At 43.8% G+C, this 26132-nt stretch overlaps 1 protein-coding gene across 13 annotated transcripts in view; it reads left to right on the forward strand.

The window, feature by feature from the left end:
- Positions 1–26132, forward strand: part of TNXB (tenascin XB) — a 589826-nt gene that overhangs the window by 376425 nt on the left and 187269 nt on the right. For 9 of the 13 annotated variants that reach the window (XM_069237235.1, XM_069237240.1, XM_069237242.1 and 6 more), the window contains 5 exons: positions 12646–12930; positions 13941–14225; positions 15170–15454; positions 16037–16321; positions 18942–19220. The exons of 1 other annotated variant lie outside the window; for it this stretch is intronic. In XM_069237235.1, the coding sequence (XP_069093336.1) occupies positions 12646–12930; positions 13941–14225; positions 15170–15454; positions 16037–16321; positions 18942–19220 (1419 nt within the window). The remainder of the gene's footprint in view (positions 1–12645; positions 12931–13940; positions 14226–15169; positions 15455–16036; positions 16322–18941; positions 19221–26132) is intronic. 3 more of the 13 variants (XM_069237236.1, XM_069237247.1, XM_069237237.1) reach the window with 2 other exon arrangements.

Below are 26132 nucleotides of genomic sequence, written 5' to 3' on the forward strand. Positions count from 1 at the left end.
TCCCTTTCACCCTCCTCCTGCTGTTACTGCCCCCTCCCTCGTGTTGCTTTCCCTCACTGTTATTTTTTCCTTCCTCACCCCCTCCTGCAGGCTTGTTCCCCATCTCCCTGTCCTCATCCCAATGTCTCTACTTTAATGATTACCGCCCCCCCCGCCCTCCTCCCTCTGTACGTGCTTCGTTGTTATCCTCCCACTGTCCATGGTTTGTTTCCCACCCCCACCCCTTCCAAGGTGACCACCCAGGTGTCTGCATTCATGTGCATTCTTTAGCAGACACGCACTGAAATGTACTGGTGGCCATTTGACAGGGTAATGCCAATGAAAAAACATTGGCAAAGCCGTGTTCAGCTTTTTAGAACCAAGATCTATTGGCCTTGCCAATGCATGTTAATAGTTGCTTTACATCTTGTGATTAAAGATTGCATTTGTTCGTATGAATATATGCATTTACGTGATAGTTCTATAGAGCAAACCTCAATGAAAGGCATCAAAGCGCTGCACAGGTTCAAAGGCAAATATCAAGTCAACGAGTGACTGAGGTGTAGCTGATTTGAGCGAGTAGCTTTGGTCTGCTCATGCACTGTGATGTAAAATTCGTTAAAGGTATGTCTTCAGCTGTTTCATAAACTGGAGTAGAGTTAGAGTGGTGGGGATAAGGGGATATTGTTCCGGATCCTTTGTGCAAAAACTGAGCAGGCCTGTTGTCTTGTTTTTCGCTTTTGCACTTCTTCATTTCCAGTCTTGTGGTCTCCCGACTGTGGGTGCCACATGACTAGGAGATGTCAGTCCTTGTCCAATGGATAAGAAGAAGGTTCAGTGTCTATGCTTCTTCAAACATTGGCTTTGCCAATAGGATATACATCTTTAGTGGAATACATTAGAATTCACTCTCCATGCCTATCCAAACATCCTGAGCATCTTCGTTGCATGCTTCACTACACTGCCTGTGAGCATATCTTTAATAATTGGTAAGACTGATTCAGCGTCCATGTTTATTTTATCCTTCATCTAGCTATCGAATACTTATCACAAGATCACTCTATCCATATAGACTCTTTTGTTTATTTGATCTTTCGTCTCTCTATCAAATACTCATCACATGGTCTCTCTATCAATATAGACTCTTTAGCTTTCTAAGGAATGTAGCGTGAGTGGCAAGTTCAGTATGTGTCCTTCTTATCCGTGGCCCCTTGCTAGAGAGGTTCCCTCCATATCATGTACCCTAGAAGAAAATAAGTTACTTACCTGTAACTGTACATCTCCAGTACTGGAATCTTCAATGGAGTCACATGCTTGCATCTCTCCCCGTCATGGAGGGGGGAGTCCAACGCTACATTTAAAAGCGATATACGTCTTAAATACATTCTCCATCATTACAAAAGAACCAAACTCCAGTCAGTCACTCCCCCACAGAGGCTTCACTCCCTTAGACTTTTAAGCAACAGTGATAAAATTAACACATAGGGAAAAGGTGAGCCTCCTAGGGTAGGAGGGTGGGTAGCATATGAATCTATGACACATGCCAAAACTGGAGAACTACAGTTACCGGTAAGTAACTTATTTTCTTCTCTAGTATTGGATCTTTCATAGATTCACATGCATGAATCAGAATAGCTAGCAGTAAGCAAAGCAGGATCATAATTATGAATACAGTGGAACGTACTGTGGGATAATTAAAGAAATAAAGGCCCACCTTATCGGAATAGGTGACGAAGGACTGCCTATCCCACTGCCGTATCTCTCTGTACATCCGAATCCAGACAGTTGTGCTGGGTAAATCTGTGTCTGCTGTTCAAAGTAGCCACTCTACAAATGTCCTGAAGAGAAACACCAGCGAAGAGAGCAACTGATGTTAATACATCTCTTGTAGAGTGCACTCAAACCTTGGAGGAAAGAGGTATTCCAGCCTTCTAATGACAAAACTGGACACTAGCAGCACCCAATGAGCAATACTGTGTTTGGAAAGCGGATATCCTTTCCTAGGCTTGCCATACGCCACTAGCAACTGGTCGAATTTTCGAAATTGCTGTGTCCAATGCAAATAGAATTTTAGACATCTAATGGGTGTAACGTTTTTTCTGCTATGATTCCACAGATTTGGAAAAAATAAGTAGAGTAGAGTAGGCTCATTAAGATGAAAGTCAAATATCCCTGACCATCAAAAAAGGCATTCCCCTGCGATCCAGGTTGATTCTGGATCCCAACTTGCTTAAAACCGGCATTTTCAGTTACAATGATTTGCAAACAGATCTAGAGTTGGTTTGCCCCAAAGCTGGAAGACACTGTCTAGGGCATCTTGGCTGAGCTGCCAAAAGTTGCAGCTGTTCCTAGTCCTGCTAAAGGTGTCTGCTACAAAATTCTTTATTCCATGGATGTGCTCTGGTTTCAATTGCACCTGATGTTTCATTACCCACTTCCAAATCTTCTGAGTTTCTTAAGACAGCGGTTGAGATCTTTTGTCTCCTTGCTTGTTGATGTTATGCATAATGGTGGTATTGTCGGTGCGTATTAGCACAGATGCTCCCTTGATTTTGGGGAGGAAGGTCTGCAGACTCAATGCAACTGCCTTGAGCTCAAACAGTTTTATGTGAAGATTTGTGTGGTGTAGAGCCAATTTCCCTTGATTTTTAAATTCTGAAGGTCTGAACCCTATTCCCTCTAGAGAGGAATTGGTCATCACCACAAAATTGGCTAATTGAGGCAGTAAGGTCAATCCTATGGAAACCTTTCCTTTGAGTCCACCAAGTAAGAGGCTCCTTCATTGTTGGAGTGATCTGGATGATGTCCTTGAAAGAACCATGAGTCTGGAGCCATTGTTTGTCCAATTCCTCTTGCACTGCTCGTATTTGGAGCCAGCAAAATGGTAGTAAAGGAATGCATGATGACATCATGCTTAGAAGGGACTTGAATAGGTGAACTGAAACAGACTTTCTTTGCATCAACCTTTCCGCTAATAGCCTTAGCCTGGTTCATTTGTCTTCTGTGAAATATGCTTTGGCCTGAATGGTGTCTAAAATGGCTCTCAAAAACGTTATCGCCTTTGATGGATGAACCAATGACTTTTGCAGAATTGGAGTTAAGCCTAGGTTCCTGAATAGAGTTAGAGAGACTGTTGTCCGTTTGATCGCTTAATGGCATGTAGGGGCTTTTAGCAACCAATCATCAAGGTATGAAAATATTTGATAACCTTTCTGCCTTACGTGAGCTGCCACCAGAGCTAGACATTTTGTGAAAATGCGGAGGGCTGATCTGAGTCCAAATGGGAGAATTTTAAACTGATAATAAATGCCGACTACTCAGTATCTTAAGAATTGTCTATACTTTGGGTGAATGGAAATATAAAAATAAGCATCCTGAAGGTTAAGGGTTGTCATGAAGTCTCTGTGGTTAAGGAGCTGGACAATTTCTTAGAGAGTAACCATATGAAATGATTGTTTATTTGTTTAACCTCTGCAAGTCTAAAATGGGGCTCCATTCTCCTGTCTTTTTGTTGGTCAAGAAGAAGCAGGAATAAAACCGCTTTCCCCTCCAACTGCATGATGCTCATTCTAATTGCACCCTTGTTGAGCATGGTAAATATTTCCCTTTGTAGCTGTGCAAGATGGAGAGGGGAGGGCCCTGTTGGAGGCGTATGAGGTAGTCTTTGTAAATTCCAATGTATAACCATAGGAGACTAAGGGGGTCATTACGACCCTGGCGGCCGTCGGTAAGGCGGTGTTCCGCCAGCAATTGTGACCGTGGCGGAATTGCCACGGCCATACCGCCGGCCCATCCAATATCCCGCCAGGGTTCCGCCTGGCGGTCATAATCCCCAGGGCAGCGGTGCAAGCACCACTGCCCTGGGGATTATGAGTCCCCGACCACCAGCCTGTCCGTGGCGGTAAACACTGCCATTGAAAGGCTGGCGGTAAGGGGACTTGGGGTGCCCCTGGGGGCCCCTGCACTGCCCATGCACTGCATGGGCAGTGCAGGGGCCCCCAGGCATAGCGAATTTCGGGCAGTGAAATGCGCGACGGGTGCTACTGCACCCGCTGCACATCAGCATTGCCGCCAGCTCTATTACGAGCCGGCAGCAATGTTGATGTGACATTTCCGCTGGGCCAGCGGACGGTAACACTGTTACCGTCCGCTGGCCTAGCGGAAATGTCATAATAGGGAGCCAGGAATACCGCCAGCAATGGCGGTATTCTGTCTCCCGCGGCTGACCCCCTAAATCTAAAACCCACTTGTCCCTTGTGATTAACTTCTAATAAGGCAGATATTTTGTTATTGAGCCTCAACTGCTTCTGGTACATACTTGTGAGTAACCAGCAAGTTCATTCTGTCACTGTTTCCTACTTGTGTTTCTTCCATGGGAAGTCTGTTTCCTCCTTGGAGTCTGCTTATGCTTGCTGTAAGCTGCTGATAGAGGTTTTTCTGTACTGTTGTTGAGGATATTGCGGACTGTATTGTTGCTGAAAGGACTGATACTGTTGTGATTGGTAAGGCTGGTATCCTCCTCAGTATGAGAACATACCCCTGCCTCTTGCCCCACGAAAAGGCATTCACCTCATTTGTAGCGAACCCAGCCACCTTGCACAGTCTGTGCTCGTTTTTCTGGATTGTAGCTCTTCATCAATGTGTCTTCAAAATAATGCCTCTTTATCAAAAGGTATGTCTAGAATTTTACTCTGGGCTTCAGGTCTGAAGTAAGTAGATGTAAGTCATCCCATATATAATGCATCCCTGGAATTGGGTACATTACCCCGGACCACTAATCAAACTCTAGTTACCTCAAGCTTAAACCTGTCCAGCTCCCTGCAGATCTGTCTTCATACAGACCATTTTCTCTTCTAACGCCTGAATATAAAATTCTTAGTAAAGTATTGGCCCACAGGCTGCTCCTCCTGCTTTCGGATGTAATACATATAGATCAATGCTGTTTTGTGCCACGCCGCAGTATATCACTTAATATTATACGCCTCTATCAGGTGATCAAAACAGCACCATATCTTTCTGGATGCCGGCTGTCTATCACTAAACCTCCATCAGGCCTTCAATTCTTCAAATAGGGATTATATGTTTGCAGTTCTGCAGACTTATAATATCCCCCCCTCCTCTGCATTTATAAATTGGGTTAGACTACTATATGCGGTTCCGAAGGTGAGGGCCAAAACAGGCGTGCATATTTCCACAGAATACACAATAAGTAGGGGGAATAGACAGGGGTGCCTATTGTCACCACTATTATTTGTGCGTACCAGGATGCCATTAGTTCAAACAGTTCAGCAAGAAGCGGTGGATTGGTGTATTAGGAGTAGTCCACAGACATGCAATTTTCTTATATGCTGATGACATGCTAGTTTATGTCCGAAACCTCTGTTCAGACTTGCAACCAGTTGCTACCCTCTTGAAAGCGTTTGAAACCTTATCTGGCCTACAAGTCAATCATGCCAAGTCTTATGCCTTCTCTTTTCAAGATACCATCTTACGTAATACAGTCGCCATAGGGGAGCAGACAATGCCAGTGTCGTGAAGCACATTTTGATATCTAGGCATTCAGATCAATAGGTCCTCAGCTGACCTAACGGATGGGAGCCTTATTAAGGCTGTGTCTGCACTACGAGTGCAGGTAAAATTCTGGATCACCCTGCCCGTCTCGGGACGGTCCGCCTTGCCCTTTCAAAAAGGGCTATGCTACCCAAATTTCTTTACTATTTTGTTAACCTTCCGGTAATAATCCCATGTGGCATTTTTAATACCCTAGATTCTCTCCTACTTGACCTCATCTGGGGCTCCTGAAGGAGGTGTGCTAGCCTTCAGCATCTACAATTACTGCCGGACAGGTGGCAGGTTGGGAGCCCCTGATTTTCGTTCCTATTCCTTTGCAACCCAAATGCAATGGCTTGGCTTTCTCACTGGCTGGCTGGAATACACCTGCAGAAGATAGGTTACAAACACTCGCTGCTGCGTACGAGCCATTTGAGCAACTTACTTCTACCAGGGGCTGTGCACCCCCTACTCTTACGCAACACCCTGAGATATTGAAGAGCCGCGCTCTGTTCCACCCGTGAAATCACATCTTTTGCACCAAACATACCTCTATGTGGCATGCCTACTCCATTAGGCAGACTCACGGCAGAGAGACTGGCACAGTGAGACAAAGTTGAGGTGACAATAGTTGATCATTTATTTGAGGATGGCACGCTAGTATCCCATCAAGACTTTTCACATCAATGCGGACTACCAGGGGCTCTCTTGCTTACACATGCTAACCTTACACGTTATATTCGTCAACACTGGTCGTTGACGGGTGCAGAACCTTCCACAGATGCGTTTGTCCAAGCAGTACACGACAAGGGAACTTGTAAGGATTTAGTTAAATGGCTCTACATGGTATACACTCCCACTTACTAGTCTCACTCACACCGCTGAGGGCTAAGTGGGAAACAGACCTTGGTAGTGTACTACACAGCAAGGAATGGAAATTCTTGTTGGAATATCCAAGTTTAATACCCCACAACACAAGGACCAAGTTCATTAAGTTTTCGTGGCTGCACAGGGCATATCTTACACCAGGGCAACCCCCGTCTCCCTTATGGGCCATTCTTTCTGCAAACAAATTGAACACTGCATGTTGCAGCTTTATCTTAGACCCAAAACATTAAAAACTGAAACAAGATTTGTAGACCTGGCACTGCTTTTGGTTAAACAACAGATACCGCACTGTTAGAAATCCTCTGCTGCACCTTTAGTGCTGGGATGGCAGGAAGAGGTTTGGAAATGGGGGTCCGCTGAGAGCTCTTCCATCCATAAGAAGAATGCCGGGGCTACGGAAAAGGCCCTTAGCCGTGGAATGGGACCCTAGTGAGATTCCAAGCACAGGGGGTAGGCACAGCCATACTGTGTGGTGTGATGCTGATGTTCTTGTTCAGCTCTGTCATTGCCTCCCCCCTCCTACCCCGCTCCAAGATGCACCCGGGGTTCTCTGTCAGTTAGAAAAGGAGACCTTCTTTATTTATTCTTCTCTTTTTTTAAATTGCGAAGCGCTGGTGATATGGAAGATATGTTTATTGTTGGGAGGTGCGGGAAGGGTGCGGGTTTTGTTATACAGACATGTACAACCTCATGGAGCACTGTTACGCGCATCATCATATTTCATAATTATAGAAAAGAAATGACTGCCTGATGTTGTGTTAATTAGAACAACTATATAGCAACTGCACTTTTAATCTACATTACACCTGATGCTCTCTGGCAGACACTATGTGGCAATTTTATCCAGGTCTTGTTTATGTTCCTTTGATAACCCAATAAAATACGTTTTAAATAAATAAATAAAAGTAATCCCTACCTGCATAAAACAGCAGCACCTGACCATTGCCGAAAGCCTGTGGAGGCCATGTCCATTGCACAATCAATATTTTCTGAAGAGGCTTGTTCACCTTCTTGTAGAATGTTTCTTGCCTCTGTCCTTACATACACTGATAATATATGTATGGCGCGATATCAGACCACATCTGCGGGTCGTATCTGCCAAGAACTGCCAGATAATCGGCCACTCCAACCGTTATAGCTGACAGTGAGGAAAATCTCTTTTCTTTGTTGCCAAGAAGTCGATCCTCTCTATCTGGTGGCGCTGATATAGAGGGGTTCTTGAAAAGGCACTGAGCTGCTTGCATTACGTTAGAATCTGGTTTAGTTAGTCATATGAAACAGGCTAGTGAATTTTCTGGTTCCTTATATTTTTTATCCAAACTCGGTAAGACAGCAGACATGTTGCACGATTCTTCATATTTTTCACACCTTCCTCCCAGGTATAGTCCACAGCCATGATGCTCTAATGGATTTTCTAGCTGGGTCTTTAAAATAATAAAGAAAGCAATCCGATTGTTTCACTGACATTGGCAACTCAAACTGTTTTGCTGCTCACTCCATCAAAGTATGTAAACACCCAAAAACATCAACCGGATGATGAACTGGTGGTGAAGAAGCCAGCAGCAGGTAATAACCCCATTCACTAGACGCACCATGGTCAACTGGTATTTCACCATCTTTTGTCCTCTTCAAAGGACACCACATCATCCGAAGGCAGAATTGCAATGCTTGAAGCTGGAGTTCCTTTTGGTGTATACACTGCCAGTAAATTATGAGGTGTGCAAGGAGTAGGCAATTGAATTTGAGGAAAGTGAGTTTTTTGTGGTTCAGATGTGGCCCAAGAAGGCTCTGGAAATATTTTCTAATAGTTCTGCAGCATGCTCTGGAAGTCATGAAAAAAAGTTCTTGATAACTGGAGTTTTGAAGGTCTGTGTGCTGTTCTGAAAGGATCATCATCCTCGGAATCCTCCTCATCTAACAAACGAGTTGGTGGAAGAGGTGAAACTTTACTGGGAGATGTATGTTCAGGCATAATTGAAACTAATTGATAGTATTGTTGTTGATGGCCTTACTGACATTATAGGTGTCTTCACCATCAACAGTGTTACCTCTTTAGCCATCAATGTAGTTGTTGATGGTATTCTTGTCAACGACAGCCCTGTAGGTCAGATCGTAGGTGCCTTGACTGACATGGGTACCGTTACTGTTGACGATGCTGTCTCTGATTTTGATATTTTTGAGGAGACATCCTCATAAGAATGTCTAGGCAAGCGCTCAGTAGATAAAACATGCCCCTCAGATGACTTGTGAGTCTTTTGTGAGCTTTTTATGTGGCTCACAAAACATATGTCCCTCAGCACTCTCTCTCTATCTTTTCTGCGACTTCCTTGACTTTGAAGAATCATGCTCCTCCTCCTCATATGAAGGAGCATCCCTGGTCTTGAGCTTTTGAAGCAATAACAACAGCCTCCCCTCTCTATCCTTTAAAGGTTTTGAGGAAAAACTACAGCAAATCCTACACTCTTTTACCTTATGAGGAGGGTAGAGGCATTAAATGAGGTATGTGTGAGGATCCTCCGAGTGCAGCCTCCTCTTGCCACAGGCCCCACAAGGTCTGAAAAGACCTTCTCTGCTTAAGTCTGATTTTGGAGCTAGTCAGTTCCGGATAACAGAATGAAATAGTTCTGAGAAATACCATTGTATATCTATTTTCTTACTGAAAATCCTAGACAACTGAGCAGGGCTCAGAGAGACTCCCTTCATACGATGTGCTGTAGCAAATCTGAGGGACTGAAGCCTCTGTGGGGAGTGTTCTATAAAGTGGTGTCCCCTGATCTAGTAGAGTTTCAATCTTTTGTAATGATGGAGATAAGTTAATGAAAGTTTTTTAGCCCTTCTGGGCTATGCATGACCTATACTGCTTTTAAATGTGATGTGGGACTCCCACTTCGATGACGGGAAATGATTTGTGCATGTGCATCTATGAAAGATTCAATACTGGAGAAGTAAAGGATGGATTAATGCGGGTGAACTGGCACACAGGCTTATCTCTACATCGGTAGATGATTCCATAGGCGAGCTATCTTTCTAAATAAGAAACCATGTATTTGTTCGCCAAGTACCACCTTTGCAGCATACTTCTGCAGAATTCTGCCAATTATTAGAATACTGGTCAGTTACTAGAAAAAAGGCATGAATCAAGAGTTGAGGATAACTATCCCCCATATTCAGCATATCACACACAACAGATAGTTGAATACCAGTATGTTTGAGGTTTTATGGTAATCCTACTCAGAGAATACAGACAGTAGTGCCATCCAGGCCGGGTGAGCTTGCAGTCTCTGATGTGACCTGACATTCCCTCTAGCTGTCCAGGCCTGCCCAGGGCAAGAACTTTGACTCATTGCTTATACTATTCAGATATGGGGCAGGGGACTCCCAGGAGCTACCTGCTCTTGGAGACCTGCGGACAGCCACCATCTCAGAGCTGAAGCCATCTAAGAAGTATAAGTTTCTTATTTGCATCAAATAAATCAAAGCCAGTGTCAGTTGAAGTAGCTACAGGTTGGGTACACGTTTTAACTGGTAGTGCTGGATGTTCAGCTATCAGTAACGTTTTTGCCATTGTGCCTTTTTTATGTCTGCTTTGTGAAAAACGTTCATTGAGAAGAAGGTCTTCTCATTGACTTATCAGGCTGCACTTTAGCGGGCAATACCTAGGGTTGAGCATGGCCAAGCTTACAAGTCAGGCATAGCAATTGACCTCTATCTGAATTTGGATAAGCTGGGGCTTGAGGGGAGGCCTCAAGGGTATCTTCCATCTCTAAAGAGCATAAGAGGATAGAAAGATCTGAATTGAGCTGTAGAACAACCTAGCAAGCCCAAGCCCTCATGACTGGCTTCAACCCAAATAAAAGATACAGGTAACACAACCCCTGTGCTTATGTGCACTTCTAGTAGAGGGTTTCAACATGCCATGGCCAAGCAACCCTCCTGGTAAAAACGCTCTTGCTTGATCTCACTTAGCTGACAACGTGGTTTCATGATCTCATAGAAATGTGTGAGGTTACTTTGTGGCCAAGGGGCATGAAGCTTGCACATACTTTCTTAGTTGCTGAGCGAGTATTCTGATTTCATATACCAGGAATGAGACCAACTCCTTCTCAAGTCACTTGTGGTTTGCAGGTGTAGGCCTGTTGCCTGAACAATCACATGGGTGGATGACTCAGTGAATGGCTTACAACTATATAGGGCACTACAGGAACAACTGTAGTCACTGGTATAATTGATATGATGGCTTGTATTAGGGTAATACATTATAAATTTACAAATCTTCCAAGATCAACTTCGGTCGGAAAGCAGAAACTAAAAATCAATCTCACAGCGTCATTTACTCAGGTAATGCTATGTGCTCGTAGGGTGGTTAAATGAGCTGTCCGGATATGCTTGCTTTGAAGCAAGTGAACATCCAAAACTTGCAAGTTTGTGCGTATCTCAAACTGCTCACAAGCACGTCTCACAATAAGGTCAGAAATTTACTTCTGTTAAGGGCATAAATAAATCTCTCTCCAGGATGGAAATTAGTAGCACTCATCACACATCCCGACAATTTAACAAACTGACCACCTGCACTTCGACCACACATAAACCTGTAAACATGCTTTTACAAATGAATAACAATGACTTTACCAAAGAATATCCCCAAAACAGAATTACAATTCAGGAGTAAACCTACGGGAGTAAACTGAAAATCTTTTTAAGAATCAGCCTCTTTCATCTTTAACTTCGTCAACAAATTCAAAACATTCAACGACAAGGCATAAAAGCAGCATAAACCATAGTTGTGTTTTTGTTGTAAATGCTTTTAGTGGTGCCACCATAGCAAGCAATTCATTTTATTTGCGTTCTAGAGAAGAACAAAGTCCTTGTTGATATCCATTTCAGGTGCGTAGATGAGGTCACAGGAGAATCAAAAGTAACTATCACATATGTGAATACAACTTTCCTGCAAGACATAGCAAGCACCATAAATGAAAGGTCATAAAATGTCCCACTGACCTCGAACATCTTGATGTGAAGTAATTATACGTCTTTAAGCATTTATCTCAATTGGTCATATGCAGGCCATTCGCAGATTGCTCTGGTTACTCGTTTATTTTTCTAGTTAATGCACACTATGATCTTAAGGATTGCAAGCCAAAAAACTTGTGAAGTATGATACACTGAGGGTAGGGATCACCCTGTAATCAGGCCACTATCCTGTAATCTTCAAATTCCATGAAAGCATCTGTTTGCACAAAGGCAACACTGATTAAAGATTTGGAAGAGGAAGAGCACATTGTAGGGAAGCCAGAAAATCACCCAGTCCACTTCCACATTACCCTCCTAGACCAAAAAGTGGGCCTGAGATATTCAAGCTAAAAGGTGTCATTGTCCACCAAACCAGAAACAAAAATGGGATGGTATGGGGTAAGAACTTGGTGGCTAAAAAAAAGTCTCTATTTCCTCTTAATTAGTCTGCGAATGACAAGTCAAACTAACCCCTAAATATATCACTACGAAATTTATCAACAGTAATATAAACAAGTGACCTGGAAAAACACAAACATGTTGACATCATCTATAATTTACAGATCCGTGGTATTCAGGCCATTATTTTATTATTTCATATCCAGACAAATCAAGGATTTGTTATGCAGAAACAAAAAAACTCAATTGAAATATTGCTTCAAATAATGTCTTGAAACGATCAGTACTGTGGTCTTTCTGTAGCGTTGTTGCCATTATTGTGCCAAAGGTGAGTCTAGTCTACGCAGTCTAACACTTAGGTGGTCATTACGAGTCTGAGGGTCACTTGACCGCCATGCTCGCGGTGCTGGTCGGACCGCAGCCAACGTGGCGGTTTGAGTGCCACATTATGGCCACGGCTGTCGTGCCGCGGTCAGACCATCAGCACTGCCAGGATCAGAGATCCCGGTGGTCAGGCAGTTGCAGCGGTCATAATCCGCCACTGCAGACAGTGACCACTGCGAGGGCGCTCATGCATCCTGCATCATACAGCATTGCTGCCAGCTCGATTATGAGCCAGAGACAATGCTGTAGGGTGTTTCCTGCTAGGCTAGCGGGTGGAAACTCAGGTTTCCGCCTACCGACTTAGCAGGAAACGTTGTACAGCATACTGCACTTGTCAAATGTTTTGTATTTAATTTATTTATCTTCATGCATCTGGAATATTTAAATAATAAGTCTGTTGACATGAATAAGATTATTTATTTTCATATCTTGTAGCTGCCGCAGGGAAAGCACAGATCACACCCAGGCTGGGGAAACTCAACATCTCAGATATCATGCAAGACTCGCTTAGGCTCTCCTGGACTGTCCAGGGTGGGGACTTTGATTCTTTCCTCATTCTGTACAGGGACGCTCAGGGGAATATAATAGAGCTGCCTGTTCCTGGGGACCTACAGATTGTGACTATCTCAGGCCTGAAGCCATCCAAGAAGTATAAGTTCCTACTCCATGGTATATCTGCATCCAAGCGCTCAAAACCAGTGTCAGCTGAAGCAACTACAGGTAGGATACGCTCAGCTTTCTCGACAAATGCTGGCTGCTCAGCCTTCACCGCTAGTGCCTTTCCATCACGCCATTTCTGCTTATGCATTGTGAGAACACTTTAAGAGAAGATTTTCTCTCATTGGCTTGCTGAACAGCAGCCTAGCTGATAAAATCAGGAGCAGAGGAGCATGGCCAACCTTCTACTTTAACTTTGGATATCGTCTCTTCTTTGATGCTGAACAAGATCACCTTTTGCCACCTTTGTGAGGATGCATAGTTCAGGGAAGTCTGGGGGCAGGGGTCTCTGTGATGCCACTATCTGGGGAAGATGAACTTATACCTGGGCTGCTCCACTGGCATATTTATCAACATTAGAATAAACAAACAAGTGACCTGGAAATAAAAACATGTTGACATCATCTATAATTTTCAGATCCTTGGTATCCAAGCTATGATTTATTGCTTAATGTCCAGACAAGTCAAGGTTCTGTTTCGCAGAAACAAAAAATCTCAACTGAAATATTGCTTCAAATAATGTCTTGAAATAATCAATACCGTGGTTTTTCTCTAGCGCCGTTACTCTAGCGTTGTTATCATTATTGTGCCAAAGGTTAGTCCAGTCTACGCGGTCTGACTCTTAGTCTCCTCCTCTTCCTTTCTGCAAAAGGGCAGTTCAGACAATCCGACGCATAACAGACTCTGCACCAGGCGCTACAGATTCAGAGACATTAGCAGGACGTGAGAAGCTCTATCTTCCTGATGGGGCAGCCAGTCTCTGCTCCAAACTCTGCTGACAATGATCTACTTAGTGGCAGATGAACTATGCATTTAAGCATCTGGTTCACTCGTGCACAGTCACAGTGTCAGTTGCTTCTTGATATAACAAGAACCATTCCTAGACCCACATTGTACAGCATACTACACTTGTCAAATGTTTTGTATTTGATTTATTATTCCTCATGTGTCTGGAATATTTAAAAAACATTTCTATTGACAGGAATACGATTATTTATTTTCATGTCTTGTAGCTGCCGCGGGGAAGGTGCTGATCTCACCCCGGCTGGGGAAACTCAACATCTCAGACATCACGCAAGATTCGCTTAGGCTCTCCTGGACTGTCCAGGGTGGGGACTTTGATTCTTTCCTCATTCTGTACAGGGACCCTCAGGGAAATGCGCTTGAGCTACCTGTCCCTGGGGACCTACGGATTGAGACCATCTCAGGCCTGAAGCCATCCAAGAAGTACAAGTTCCTACTCCATGGTATATCAACATCCAAGCGATCAAAGCCTGTGTCAGCGGAAGCAACTACAGGTAGGGTAGGCTCTGCTTTCCCAACAAATGCTGGCTGCTCAGCCTTCACCGCTAGTGCTTTTCCATCACGCCATTTCTGTTTGTGCATTGTGAGAACACTGCAAGAGAAGATTTTCTCTCATTGGCTTGCTGGACAGCGGCCTAGCTGATAAAATCAGGAGCAGAGGAGCATGGCCAACCTTCTACCTCATGTTTAGATATCATCTCTTCTTTGATGCTGAACAAGATCACCTTTTTGCCGCCTTTGTGAGGATGCATAATTCAGGGAAGTCTGGGAGCAGGGGTCTCTGTGATGCCACTATCTGAGGAAGAGGAGCTTATACCTGGGCTGCTCCACTGGCATATTTATCAACATTAGTATAAACAAACAAGTGACCTGGAAAAAAAAACATGTTGACATCATCTATAATTTTCAGATCCGTGGTATCCAAACCATGATTTATTGCTTAATGTCCAGACAAGTCAAGGTTCTGTTTCGCAGCAACAAAAAAACCTTAACTGAAATACTGCTTCAAATAATACCTTGAAATTATCAATAATGTGGTCTTTCTGTAGCGCTGTTACAATTATTGTGCCAAGGGTGAGTTTAGTCTACATGGTCCAACTCTTAGTCTCCCCCTCGTCCTTAATGCAAAAGGCAGTTCAGACAATCCAGACACATAACAGACTCTGCACCAGGCGCTACAGATTCAGAGACACATCAGGACATGAGATGCTCTAATTTCCTGATGGGTCAGCCAGTCTCTACTCCAACTCTGCTAACAACAACCTACTTAGTGGTAGATGAACTATGCATTTAAGAATCTAGTTCACTCGTGCAAAATCAGTGTCAGTTGCTTCTGGGAAATGTTTTGTATTTAATGTATTACTCCTCATGCGTCTGGAATATTTAAATAACAAATCTATTGACATGAATAAGATTATTTATTTTAATTATCTTGTAGCCGCCGCAGGGAAGGCGCTGATCTCACCCCGGCTGGGGAAACTCAACATCTCAGACATCACACAGGACTCGCTTAGGCTCTCCTGGACTGTCCAGGGTGGGGACTTTGATTCTTTCCTCATTCTGTATAGGGACGCTCAGGGAAATACACTTGAGCTCCCTGTCCCTGGGGACCTACGGATTGCAACCATCTCAGGCCTGAAGCCATCCAAGAAGTACAAGTTCCTACTCCATGGTATATCATCATCCAAGCGCTCAAAGCCTGTGTCAGCGGTAGCAACTACAGGTAGGGTAGGCTCTGCTTTCCCAACAAATGCTGGCTGCTCAGCTTTCACCGCTACTGCTTTTCCATCACACCATTTCTGTTTATGCATTGTGAGAACACTTCCAGAGAAGATTTTTTCTCATTGTGGTCTTTCTCTAGCGCTGTTACCATTATTGTGCCAAGGGTGAGTTCAGTCTACGGGGTCCAACTCTTAGTCTCCTCCTCTTCCTTTCTGCAAAAGGGCAGTTCAGACAATCCAGACACATAACAGACTTTGCACCAGGTGCTACAGATTCAGAGGCACCAGCAGGACATGAGTTGCTCTAATTTCCTGATGGGTCAGCCAGTCTCTACTCCATCTCTGCTGACAATAACCTACATAGTGGTAGATGAACTATGCACTTAAGCATCTGGTTCACTCATGCACAGTCACAGTGTCAGTTGCTTCTGGATATAACAAGAACCATTCCTAGACCCACATTGTACAGCATACTTCACTTGTCAAATGTTTTGTATGAGATTTATTACTCCTCATGAGTCTGGAATATTTAAATAACATATCTATTGACATGAATAAGATTATTTATTTTAATTATCTTGTAGCTGCCGCGGGGAAGGTGCTGATCTCACCCCGGCTGGGGAAACTCAACATCTCAGACATCACACAAGACTCGCTTAGGCTCTCCTGGACTCTCCAGGGTGGGGACTTTGATTCTTTCCTCATTCTGTACCGGGACGCTCAGGGAAATACACTTGAGCTCCCTGTCCCTGGGGACCTACGGACCGCGACCATCTCAGGACTGAAGCCATCCAAGAAGTACAAGTTCCTACTCCATGGTATTTCAACATCCAAGCGATCAAAGCCTGTGTCAGCAGAAGCAACTACAGGTAGGGTAGGCTCTTCTTTCCCAACAAATGCTGGCTGCTCAGCCTTCACCGCTAGTGCTTTTGCCATCACGCCATTTCTGCTTTTGCTTTGTGAGAACACTGCAAGAGAAGATGGTTCTCTCATTAGCTTGCTGGACAGCAGCTTAGCTGATAAAATCTGGAGCAGAGGAGCATGGCCAACCTTCTCGTTCAAGCTCAGTGATGGTCTCTTATTTAATGTTGAACCAGATCACCTTTTGTCGCCTTTGTGAGGACACACAATTCAGGGAATCTGGTGGCAGGGATGTCTGTGATGCCACTATCTGAGGAAGAAGAGGTTATACCTCGGAGGCTCTCCTGCCTTTGTATGATATTTCTAAGGCCCAGCCTTCCAGGACAAAATCAGATAAATTGTAAACTGTTACTACCAGTAACCCAAGAGCAATTGACTCTTACTGTGTGGGTTGCCACCGTGCTTTGTTTTACATTACCTCCACATGTTAGACACCATCAACCAAGTTGCTTCAGGTTTTCAAGCCTTGTTGATCTCCGAACAGGATTCCATGGTTAAGACCACTTTGTGGTCAAAATGCTTCTGCTTTGCAGATCACCAGCCGAGATGATGTTAAGATTTCATGGATATGGTTATCATGATTTCATATGGCTTGAGTAAGGGCAGCGTATGACAAAATGATTTACTTTGAGTATCCTTTATTAGCAACCTATTTGGTCTCATTATTGCATGTTCTATGAAGGAAGTCCCCTTCCTGCTGAGGAAATTACTGAGTTGAAGACCATCAGTATGAAGGAACTAGGTACAGTTGCTGAAGCATCATGCTGCCTGTTTGCTATTTAGGGGACTGTCATTATTAACTGTGGCTTGTGGTCTCTGCTTTTTCTGTACAATGATTACATCTTCGCCTGCCAATGACGCTATCTTGCCAGCACGTGGGAACTGATAGGGATCAATGTTTCGTTGGTTGCAGGGGGTATTTAGAACAACTGATACATTTGTTGTCTTTAAATAGTACTGTCCGATGAGATATCAGCTCACCAAGCCTTCTTTATTACCCTGTTCTAAATGAGTAGGGTTTACTTCTTGTCCTGGGGTGGCCAGCTCAGTCAGTTTGTTTAGTTGGTCCTGTGCTCTTCCTGAAAAGAGTGACCTGGTCAGTAAGCTGGTAGCTACAGGCTATAGCAGAACCAAATAATTGCTTGTAAGATGGCAATAGCAATTGTATTACTAGGAAGACTATGTTATGTGTTAGTAAACACTTGCAGATTATCAAGTTGTTCATAGTTGGAACTAACATGACAACTCTGGGAACAGCAAGTTCTACAAAAAACAGATGTCACCCTTGTGTTGTCCCACAGTTGTAATCATTTCTAGTCAATGCTATGTTGCATGCATTGAACCCTGTGTTGCACCATCACTGCTTCTGGGTGAAACCCAACGGCCCGCTACTATAGTGTCTCTGACTGATCTTTAGGTTGCACCATCACCACTTCTGGGAGGACCCACTATTGTGGAGTCTCAGGTTGGTCTTTCGACTACGCTATCTTTGCTTCTTGAAGGGACTCTTAGACACACATTCAATGGTGTCTGGTTATACTTGTGTTCTCCGTCCTGCTTCTGCGAGGCCTTTCAGATCCACTACTCTGGCAATTCTTGTTATTCTTGGGTTGTACAATCTCTTCTGCTGCACTTCTGACCGAACACTCTTTGCTGCAGCGATCCCGATGTTGCACCATCCACTGTGGTGTCTCAGGGTTATCCTTGTGTTACACTATCCCCATTTCTGGGTGACCCAACCGAGCCAATAATGTGGCATTTCTGGTTAACCTTGGCTGTGCCACATACGCTCCTGACCCACTACAGTGGGATCTACAGCGATCCCTGGGTAGCATTTAACCATTTCGAGTTAGATTCCATTGGCCATTACTGTGGTCTCTATGGTGGTTATCTCTAGGATGCTCCACTTTAGATTCTTGATGGATTGATCCCCATTTAACAGCTTCATACCTAGCTGACAGCTTGCTAAGTCATGGTAGGTATACACAAATGTTATTTTATCCCTCAAACATTTCTGTGCTACTCACCATACTCAAAAACTGATGGAAGTTTGCAGCGGTAAGTTTGGAGTGCACCTCAAAGATTCACAAATGAGAGTTTTTCCAACATCGACCACTAAAGAAAGTAACAAATAGCCAGCCACGTATAGCAAAAGGAGCAAATTCTTACTTGCAAATGTACCCTTCAACTAAAACAGAGAATACCCATTGAGTTCACTACTTTTCATACATTAAAAATGACTTTAAAACAATGGCAGACTCTGTGTCTTGTGGTAACAGTGTCACAGAAGCCCTACAGTCTGATTGAATCCGGGAAGAACTTCCACAATGTTACTGCAGTGAGGTAGGGAAACCAGCACCCTTTCTGGCAGTATTAGTCTAAATTCCACAAAGAGGACAGGTTGTTCCTTCCCATGAAGGACATCAAGAAGAAGGTTCTATATTAATTTGCAGTACTGTTGCATTACCCTCTTAGCTGCTTGCTTTGCTGTTCTGCTGCATAGTCTGGAGAAATTATAACAAATGCTTCGTGGGTGAGGACGCCTTTTATGTCCATTTCCTGTTGCAGCTGTGCAAAAGAAAAAAGTGGCCATGATGGGAGACATCTCCATCACTGAGGTCCAGAAGGATTCCCTGGTGCTCTCTTGGGCAGTCTCAGGTGGAGACTTCGACTCCTTTGTCATACAGTACAAGGATTCCGAGGGTATTCCACGACAAACGGAGGTTGATGGGCACCTCCGCACCACCACCATCAAAGGCTTGAAGCCTTCAGGGAAATACAAGTTTGTCCTGTATGGTGTGTCGGAGAACAGGAGAGCCCCGCCCGTGTCAGCTGAAGCCATCACAGGTACGACGATGGTCACAGCGTGCACAGAAGCTTTTTCTAAGAAAAGCTTGCTCAGTGGCCATCCCTTTGTCTTTTTAAGTGTTACTCATCTTCTCTTGCCTGCTTACTCAGTTGGGACTGTGCTTATTACCAATTTATACTTTTTCTATCTACCAAATCACGTGTACCTGCTCGAGGAAAGAGTCTAGAAAAAAATAAGAGTGTTTCTTTGCAAACTTTCTGGCCACTGTCCTAACTGTATTTTAGTGTGTGAGAAAGTGTCCTCAAAACTCTAAGGCACCTATAGGACAGTTCTGTTTTTCACTTCAGGACGCATTGAATGATGGGTCTCGTATTCCTAGTCCACAAAGCAGTGACTACTGTAAGTAACAGATGGGGCTAAAGTAACAGATGGGGCTAGTCTGATACTATTCAATGATATGCCCTAACCTCACCTTTGTGCCTTTCATCCCAAAGGATTCTTGAGTTTCTCCATCAGACCATGTGCTAACGAAATCACTCCCCATAACAAACATTTGCCTTGTGCACGCACACTGAGACAATCACTCCACTGTTTGTACTTTGGGAAAACTCCTCAAAAGCATCAGGAAAATGTGAATATTTAAACCCAAACTATCCTAAAGATATAAGCAGCAGAGCCACTTAGGTTTTTGCACATATGACTAAAAGATGCATCTGTTGCAGGAAACTCCCTAATCTTCATACACAGAATATAGAGGAGCGGACACTTCCTTCTGCAGACAGATTTATTCCTGTTAGCTATATATGTGGGAGGTTGTCCGTTGGCATAATTCTCTCAAAAAGGTCGGGATACCAGGTTTGTTTGGCTGGTTAAATGGCAACAAGTAAGTGAAAACCCACAACGGCACAGGATTGTGCAGTTAAGAAAGTTCTGCAGGTCCTATCCATCCCGAAAACAGCTAAACTACCTCATGTCGTAGTCCTCCTCATCACAGTCAAAGAAATGAGGCGACCTGCCACCAGACAGAGCATGTACCATGCTATTTTTTGTGTCCTTCTCTCTCTCTCACTGACTGTTATAGAAGAACATCTCTCACCTACTGTGATAGAAGAATGGACCTCTAGCCTCCCTTCCTCTTCTAACTAACACGTCTGCTGTTTGGAGGTGCTACGTTGGGAGGAACGGTGCAAACTGGGACAAGGAGGACTACGACTCGACTTAATGAAGTTCACTGGTAAGTAACTGAATCTTTACTCTCTCATCTTGTCCTCCTCGTCCCGGTCATAACAAAATGAGGACATACCAAGCCATATACACTGCACTGCCAACCAAGTAAGGCCTTGAATGGTCCTTTCTTTGCCCTACTCTTTTTAATATGCATGTTGCCCCCCCTTGCCGAATTGATGCGCTCTTTTGGCTTTCAAGCCTTATATGCTGACGACAGACAGATTATTGTTTCTATCTCTGATAATCTAGCCTCTGTGGCTACCAAGTTAAGTCTTTGCATGACCATGATAAATACTTGGATGAAAGATTTCTTTTAAAGCTTAACACTGATAAAACAGGTTTTGGTGTTTGGCGCTCAAGATTATATTTGGACTAACAGCTGGTGGCCTGAGGAATGTGGCCCTTTCCCTATCCCTATGAAAAAGGCTAAAAACCTCACAGTCATCTTTGATATCTCTTTGGATTCTGAAGCACAGATTAACCATACCCCGGGTACATGCTTTCACATAATTTGGACTGTCAGGATTTTTTTTTCACTTATTTATATTGAAATGTATCACTTGGTGGTCACTACTTTAATTTCATCCAGACTGGATTAATGCAATGCCCTTTATTTGAACATTAATAATTCCTTATTGAATAGATTGCAAGTGGTGCAAAATGCAGCCCCTTGCCTCATTTTCAACATATCTAAACATATCTCTTTTGAGGGCATTCGCTTGTTACATTGGCTTTCTGTCAGGAAAGGGTGTGTAAGGCTATATGCCTGGCCTTTCTAGCCATTCATCCTGAAGGCCCCAAATATCTCTCTGGATTTTTTAATTGGTATGTTTTAGGCAGGCCTCTCAGATCTTCTTCAGGTAGGAAAGTAATAATTTCCAGCTCTCGCAAAGTAAGATGAGGTGGTCGTTCTTTTTCTAGGGCCGCTGCCAGGTTATGGAAAACTTTGCTCGCTCATATTGCTAGGCTTGATTCTTTTGTTGAATTAAAAAAATCTTTGAAAACCTGGCTTTTTACGTCTTCAGTTTATTGGACTTATAATCATTAAGAAGGTCTGTTTTTGGCTTAACGTTGATATACCCCTGGGTTTAATGCACTTTATAAATGTTCATTTCATTCATATGTACATTTATTTGGTCAACAATTGCTTTATTGCCGATCTCAACACAGTCAAACCAAAATTACAATCATCCTGATTAGAAAAATCCAACTTGTAGTTCCTTATAAATGTCTGATGTAAAGACCACATCGCCCCCCTCCAAATCTCTCGAAGAGTTGCCCCAACCTGCTCCAGCCCAAGTTGCTCTTATTGAACCCTCCCTTGAACCTATCTTAGATGGAGGTACCACATTCTGAACCATAGAAACTTGTGGGATCACTTGGCAAACCCTTCTACTAACAGTCTGAGTTGCGACCTTTCTGCTCTTTTTTGCTGTTACATATGAAACAAAAGGATTGCGAAGGTTTTAACTCCCATGTCCTGTCCACATGGATGGAAAACACTCCTCCCACATCTAGAGATGACGGAACATCTAAAGCCCCTCTTGACTGGAAGGCGGGCAAAATTAGTTTTTGAGAAAGATGAAAAGTGGAATCTACCTTAGGCACACATTTTGGATCTAATCGCAGATCTACCCTGTCCAGAAAAACCCAGGTAAGGAAAGGACACAAGCAAAATTTCCAACTCACCCAACCTCTGTGGTGATGTAACAGCAACCCAAAAATGTTGTCTTAACTGACAATCAATTCATACTTGCCTGTTCAAGAGGCTCAAAGGGCAGCTGTCACAACGCCTGTAGAACTATGGGCAGGTCCCATACTGGAAAAGGGGATGACACCCTAGGTATCTTTATCTGAAAACGTCTAAGAAGCCTTTGAACCAGTGGCGTTATTTGTGCACAGCACTCTGCACCCTTAGCAGCCTTAATAGCTGACCACTGGGCAGACAAAGGAGCAGGTGCCAACTTCATAAAAAACCCTGTCTGCGAAATTTCAGGAGTAGAAACAGAAGCAATGAGCGTAGACCCAAACCTTGAGCATCACACCACTACTAAAGGTGCTGCAATGCTTTTTATAAGATGGTTTTCTGGAGGCTTATATTTCTTGGGCAACCTCTAAGGGACACTCCATTTGTTGTGGGCATGTTAAAGACAGTTTTTCAATGTGAGATCTCTGGGCATTCTCCAACATTTATGGCTTCATCTGTAGTAGACGGCGTCCCCACACCCAACTCGTATTAACGTGCATTGGCACAAGTTCAGAATACTCAATGAGCCTTTTAAGAACTACTTGGCTCAAGTAAGTGTGCCAAAGAAATATCAACAAAGTTAAATGGACTTAAATTTCACTTAAACGTAACAGACATAAAAGTGTGTTCGTTTTTTCCTTCACAGTCGGAGACAGAAAGTTACAAGTGGAGGGGAGGTCCATTTTTCTATTACGATCAATGAGAGCGAAGAAAGACAACAAAAATAGCATGTTGCATTCTCTGTCTTGAGATGTTTCAGTTCATTTTGTTCTGACTTGGAGGAGGAGGATAAGACAAGAGGGTAATGGTGCAAACCTCACCAGACTATGGACACCACAATGAAGATCATTGCAACATGGATGTTTTCCTCCAAGCCTACATCAACCTAATGCCTTGGGTTAAGTTTTTCCATGGGTTGATAATAGCCTTTCTAAACGAGCATAGGAAAAGATAACCGGTCTTGTCTGTGTGCAAATAAGTGTTTTAATAGTCCCAAATGTTTTTTGAATAAATTATTAGACATAGCTACACATTTGTCAGCGTCCTTCTTTGTTTTTCCATTATTACCTACCTCTAAAACTTTCAGGACATCAAGGATGATGAAATTTGTTTTTTGAGGGTGATTCTTTTGATATGACTGGAGAATGAAACGATGTTGGAGAGTGGACACACTTTTCAGTGTGGACGATCTTACTGAAGAATATGGGAGGCATTTTAATAGTTTGGAAGGTGCCATTGCCTATATATCTCTGTCTATTCTTGTATCTGTGGCCTTATATTTATGTAAGAGCGATTCTACCTGCTTTGCTAGAGCCCCTGTATGTGTGTATTTGTGTCTGTTAATACTTGTGTAAGTGTGCACCTTCTTCCTTATTTGTTTACATGTTGATGTTTTCCAGTACGAACGCACATGCAGGTGACTGCGTGTGTAAAGACAGGTTTTTTTGTCAATCGTCTGCTTGGATAATATTAATTACCAAGCTGCACTGTAAAGTTCACTTTGAACTGCCGTATTGTACACAATATAGCAACAATAAAGAACACATTATTGGCGTCTGAATCGCTACCAAAGACCTCTCCTTCTGACCGGAGCTTGGAACGATGTCTGTCCTGGTCCTGCGGCACATTTCACTATTAAAAAGAAAGACCTCAAGTCCAAATCAACCTCCTTGCTGTAATGAATCACATAGTGAGGCCCTCGTGCCTCCATTCAGAATCCCTTCTCAATGTATAAAAACCACTCCCCCCCTTACTTCCTGTTACTTTTTTGTGTTTCCATTCGGGCAGGCGGGGTGGATATGCTTCGGCGGTTACAGCAGCTTCCTTACCGCCATGTGGTGCCTGTGAGCCTGAAGAGCAGGAGCCGTCAATTATTTGCAGAGGTATGTCTCCTGGCACCTGCAAGGAGTGTGGCGCCTGCACACAGTGCAGCAGACTTAGCATGGCTACCGCTAGCCCTTTTAGGGTGTGAGGACCTTGAAATTACAACAATCTAATGCATGCAACATAATAAAGGCCAGTGACACTCTTTGTGTATAAAATATGTCACAAGTTTATTGACTACACAGGTTGGGTTAGCTTACAGGCGATCCAGGTGCCGATGGTGAGTTCCTTGAACAACCGACACCCGTCCTGAGAAAGCTAGAGCTATCCTGTTGGTGTTTTCAGCACCAACACACTTACATTCTTTACAGCTCGTTCATTTACAGTGGATTGCCACCCTCCTCTTTACTTTTGTGTCAAGTTAGAGCAAGACCCCGGCCAGTCTCCAAAGTTGCTCAGGCTTTCAACTGTCCCTTGAGGGATTAAGGGGTGCCGTGGCGTCATCCCTGGCCCCACCGTAAGTCTACCTGAGGAATTGCCTTTGGCTCCAAGATCCGCTATCTGGAGGCCTTTTAGTTGTTTTAGAGTGTTCGGATTGCCCTGCAACTCCAAGCCTCAGGGAGGGCATTTTGTGATAAGCAACGCCCCCCCACCTGTGCTCCCCTCACATTCCCATTAAGTACAGCCAGCCCTTTCTAGGGCATTCCTAATGTTTAGGATGAAAATGTCCATATCAGACAAGTGTACCCCATCTAATGCAAAATTACCATTCAGAAGCCTACTAACCAGGCTGTGCCTGATGAAACCAAATCCATGCTGCACATTACATTTCTGTAGGGATAGGTTATTTCTCCGCCTGGACATTTCAATAGCCACAGATTGTCTAGCTCTATGTCATGCCCTACGTGGGATAAGTTCCGACCAAACTATATTGCCTCCTCCCATTTGGGTGGCCATACTGGTAAGACCCTGTCGTATGGCCTGCAAAGGGGGCCCCTCCCACAGAAGGTTAAATAATTTCCCCCCAGATGGATTAACAGAATGTCAAACTTAATCCCTCTCTTCCCCCACAAGGTGGCGAAACTTAGGTACCAGCATGGCCCATCTTATTCCTGGGCTTCCCATCCAGGACACTTCAAAGTTACTGAAACAGTGGTTCCATTCCTCTCGCTGGCCTGATGTTCCGTTCTAGCCACAAAGGAGTGACCCATCACCCACACTGTTTTAAATCCTAAATAAAACAAGAAGGTATTACCACACTCTTTATTAACATTTGTGATCATACTCAATTTGTTAGCTTCCAGTACTATTAACAAGGCATAGACAATGTTTGGCACCCAAGTCAAATATTTTCCAACATGACAATTCTCTGTAACACAAACGCCTGTCCCCTCTTACTTGGGCAGAGATGACATTGACAACACAGTATTTCAGAGAACCCACTGCTACCCTCATGTCCCCACAAATTAATGTATTATGCAACTAGTAAGGTTGAGATGACAACCCTTCCCTGCCTCTGGTCCGAACATACAGTTTGTATCAGTCTGACTGCCACTTTCCAATCCGCTTAATCACCCATGGTGGCAAACCCTCCTCAAAAGCTGTGGTGGCAGCCCCAATTCTAAAGTAATGTGTTGACTATCTCTGTCCATGGTATCCCGCCTCTACAAGCATCCACCTCAGGCCACTTCAGTATTGAACTTGGGTGAGAGGCTGGCCAACCTGGTGAAGCAGTAAGTATCCTGGTTGTTTGGGACAGCATGTCATATAGGCCACAAGCAGCTCTATCAGGCAACACTGGGGGGGTCCCCCATTCTGGTCAAACGGTCTACTGTGCCTTTCCCCTTCTGCCTGTTTTCCAGTGCACTATCAGTTCGGCCACGTTTTGACCCATCTTGAGGTCGCCCAACCTTAGTGCTCGATATGCTGTGTCGCTCTTTGCTTTTGCCACCAGCTCAGAAATACTAAAGGCCCCAAAAAAGGCTAGGGAAAAAGTGGTGGAGAATAAAAGCTCCTCCTACTGTAAGCTCCAGATGACTGTGAGTACCCCTACTAACCCCCTTGGCATGTTCAAATCAAGAGGTGCCCTCTGATCTGGTGTCTTTACCTCTTGCCTAACCCATGACTTCAGCGCTGCCCTTAGTGGGAAACC

This window comes from Pleurodeles waltl, chromosome 6 (genome assembly GCF_031143425.1).
Source record: "Pleurodeles waltl isolate 20211129_DDA chromosome 6, aPleWal1.hap1.20221129, whole genome shotgun sequence".
Classification (NCBI taxonomy): Eukaryota; Metazoa; Chordata; class Amphibia; order Caudata; family Salamandridae; genus Pleurodeles; species Pleurodeles waltl.